Genomic DNA, 3,913 nt, shown 5'->3' on the forward strand with positions numbered 1-3,913 from the left:
AAAAAGACACATAAAGATTTTGGCTGGCTTGAAGCCCCAGCCAGTGGAAGCCGCTGTGCCTTTATTTATCACAGGAAGGATTTTTTAAATCCAAATAAAACAAATATTTATGGCAGTGCAGTGGAAAATCTGTCAGATAAATGCTAAACAAGTCAGTTCAGTGCCAAAGGCCTAAAAAGAATCTGTAAATCTACATCCATTATGAGATTATAGTATTTTGCAGCATATGAATTTGAAAGAAACTGTAGTCACGATCTTTAAAAAAAAGTATATAGTAGTATCAAATATTAGGCTCATCAAGCTGCATGTGAGCTGCTCTAAAAGGGATCTCAGTTCCCAAGGGTGTCACCCAGCAACTCATCAGCACTGGATTTGAAAACCATTGTTGCCTTACTCAGCGTTACCACTGACTTAAGTACCTGATGCCTGAAGAGCATCGCGCTGGTGAGGAGGAAGGTCAGATAATGCTGATTCAGATGTCCTTGCGCTTTCCTCTCTCGCATAAAGGGTGAAAGCTCATCTAGAATCTGTTGTCCAACCTCCTGTTTTTTAAAAATTCTTTGCTGTAATGTTTCTCATTCTCAGTGGGAAACCAAGACAGCCTATGCAAGGAGAAACAGGGTCTTTCTTTCCTGCAGGGCCAGTATAGCCTGGAAATACCCCAGGAGCAAAACATTTGTGTAGAAAATCACGGGCACCGAAGCTCCCACGTGCTGCCTGGTATCTTGCTTGTGGGAGTTTGCTTTCTGAAGGCATGAATACTTGATGTGATTTAAATACAATTTTAGTACTCCTCCCTCTCCCTGCTGCCTCAAATCACGTGGTGAAAAGTAAAAGCGTTGTTGTTTGCAGTCTGTTACGTGTGTCTGGCAGAACTACCTGAACTTATTCCACCATCTATTCTTTCTTTTTCCTGTTTGCTTCTGATTCCTACAAAGACCTGTTCAGTTGCTGCCTCTCACCCCTTGTTTCTTCTGCACTGAATTCCTAATGGCTTGTGGGGACAACAGAAATAACTAAGTTTTGTCTACTCACTAGATATGCCTCAAACCCAGCTTACCAATTTTGTGCAAGTTTAAGGGGTTTTAAATTACTATTTTATGTAGATCATTGTTAATATTCACACCTCCTGATTTTACGTGTGCATACATAACATGTACAGTATTTAATCTCACTGTTAAGATCTTTTTAAATCTTCTGTCATTCTTTTTTCTTAAAATACAACTTCTAAAAATATTTTTTTTTTCTGGGGTTTAGGACACTATTGTCGAGTTTGATGTCTTTGATCCCTCCTGTTTGATACCTTCCTGCCCTGATTACTGGACCTACGCCGGCTCTTTGACTACTCCCCCACTTACCGAATCAGTCACATGGATTATCAAGAAGCAGCCAATCGAGGTCGATGAGAATCAGGTAAGTCTCGTGCTTATGTTTCAAGTCATCCCATACCTGTTTGCCTGCCTGCTGCCATGGAGGGGAAGGTGCACGGAAATTGTTTGTTCCCAGTACCAGGGATTCTCTGTGGATACACAGAGATCACTGGCTGCGTCACACCCACTGTTTGTTTGGGCAGGAATCCTGACATTAACAACAGCTCATGTTGAAAGACTTAAAACCTCTTCAGTGAGTAGTTACAGATGCTTCTCCAGCTCTTGAATTGTATCTTGGTCTGTGATAAACAATGTCTTAAACTGGAAGCTGCCCCTTGAGAACCTCTTAAGGTTATTTATTGCAACACTGCATGATTTCGCTCTCCTTGCCAGGATGGAGCCCTTCTGGTACAGAAGTTATCGCAAGTGGAGGAGTTCTTGACACCAACCCAGACTTGTCACCATGTGCCCTGTACTGCTTTTAAGTTTAGTACTTTCTGTTTCAGTGGGATGTTATTCCTTGGTAGATGTAGGGACAAGGGGAAAGTGGTCAGAAGGGGGACGCATTGGAATTGTCCTGCAGTTGTGGGATTGTCGGAAGTTTTCAGGATGATTCTGTCTGTTCAAAGTGAAGTACTTTGAGGGGCATTACAGCATGAAGCGAGTCTCAGAGATTGTTGAAAAGCACGTGAAAATGAACAACCCCCAAAACCTACCGTTGTTTCATGGCTTAACTGAAACTTACCTGTGCCTTGTCCCTGATTTTGAGGACTTGTTTAACAATGAAGCCTGAGTCCAATGACGTGATTTTTATTTTTAATGCAACTTTTGCATGGAGCTGGTCCATCTAGAAAGTCACGCTCCGAACAAACACTGACTGAAGAATAGGCACATACATGATCGTAGTGGTTTAGTGTACGTAAAGGAACAGGACAGGAAGAACTGAAGGTTAAGAGAGCAGTCAGAACTGAACATACAGTGCATTGTTCTTCTTTTAAATAGAAACTTTTCTTTTTCTTCTTGGCTCTTTGCTCACTCTTTCATGACATAGAAAGGCTCATAGTTTACTTCATGTTGTAGTGCCCTTGTGAGCATTAGAAGCTGATCTGCTACTTACTATATTTTAGTTACCAGTTATAAACCACTGGGAACAACAACTACGTAGGTTGTTGCTTGTTGTGGTTCCCTCTTTGCTGGGTGCCAGGACACACGTGTCTGTGTAAGCTATCAGAACCCCAGAAAGGGTGTAAATTAAGAAAATTGGAGAGGTTTATTTAAAGATACCATATGAGATTTATTTAAAGGCAGCATATGTTCCAGCGTTTGAATGGAAATTGGTTCCCAGACATGCCACGTGTGAGATGCCTAAAGGTGGCAGACGACTGACAGTTTATCGGCTGCACTGATGTGGATGATGGTATAATCTTTACCAGCAGGTGACACGAAGTTTGTGCTAAAATTTCTCAGAATGCAAATGTAATAGTGCCTTTGATTTTTTTTTTTTTTTTTGTCCAAGCATGAACAATTCTGTGTTGTTGTGAACTTCAATAATTCTCCAGTTAGTAAAGTCACAAAATTGGACATTTCTCATTCTCAGCTGGAAGCATTTCGGATGCTGCTCTTTACTTCAGATGGGGAAGAAGAAAAGCGAATGGTAGACAACTTTCGCCCTCTTCAGCCATTAATGAACCGAACCGTCCGCTCATCTTTCCAGAGCAGGCATCTCTTGACTGCTGAAGTCCAGCCCAAGGACCATGCTGAGCAGATCAGGCCATAGATGGCCCATGAAATTTCAATCCAGCCTGCAATACCTGATACAACTGATGTTAGTTATTTTTCCTTTTCCTGCAGTGTCTGTATGCCATATGGTTTTGCAGCCAGCCAGTTTCAGTTCTGCTAAGTGCCATTTGACCTTCAGTAGAGAAGCTGTGGGGTTGTTTAGATTTGCTTTTTTTAAGAAGTAAATAACATTAACCCGTAACAAATAGACTTGCTTAAGCAGGGGTCAATAAGGAATTATTCTGACAGTTAAAGGAAAAATAAGGGCAGGAGATCTCTTCCCCTGCCTCTTTTCTGAATCGTTTTGTGTCTCTTCGAATGCTCTTTCAGTGACTTGCCTGAATTAATAATCCCAACTAAAACACGTTAGTGAGCAGGAAGTGTGAAGTGAAGAGTATTAATACTGATCAGGTCCCTTTGTGGAACGTTTCAGAGGTTTGGGAAGAGAACGAGCTCCTCTAGTCACATACACAGAGACACTTTATCTTCTTTTTCCTTGGTGCCTAGGATGGAAAAAAATGACTTACAGAATCCCCATTCTGTTGGCTGCGTGATGCGTGTTTGATGTGGATGCCACAGCATGTCTGCTCTATACCACAAGCCAGAAGCTTATAGAAGCTTTTTCTAAAACCTTGTAACAAATGTAGAAGCTTTTAGCTTCGGCAGCTTTTCTTTTCTATATAAAGAATGTTCTAGGAGGAGAGAGCAGAAGAGAATTCACCAGTATCTCAAGATTGGACGAAAATGTCCAGTTGATCCCAGAA

The 3,913-nt window shown here is 41.5% G+C and overlaps 1 protein-coding gene across 1 annotated transcript in view; it reads left to right on the top strand.

Annotated features, from left to right (window-relative positions):
- The window catches only part of LOC104493805 (carbonic anhydrase 5B, mitochondrial-like), a gene marked incomplete at its 5' end in the record, with an annotated part of 10,100 nt that extends 6,953 nt beyond the window's left edge, over positions 1-3,147 (top strand). The window contains 2 exons of the mRNA XM_010136542.1: positions 1,258-1,413; positions 2,968-3,147. Coding sequence (XP_010134844.1) covers positions 1,258-1,413; positions 2,968-3,147 — 336 coding nt within the window. The remainder of the gene's footprint in view (positions 1-1,257; positions 1,414-2,967) is intronic.
- Positions 3,148-3,913: the final 766 nt, after the last annotated feature.

This window comes from Buceros rhinoceros, unplaced genomic scaffold, assembly GCF_000710305.1.
Source record: "Buceros rhinoceros silvestris isolate BGI_N320 unplaced genomic scaffold, ASM71030v1 scaffold32055, whole genome shotgun sequence".
NCBI classification, from domain to species: Eukaryota; Metazoa; Chordata; class Aves; order Bucerotiformes; family Bucerotidae; genus Buceros; species Buceros rhinoceros.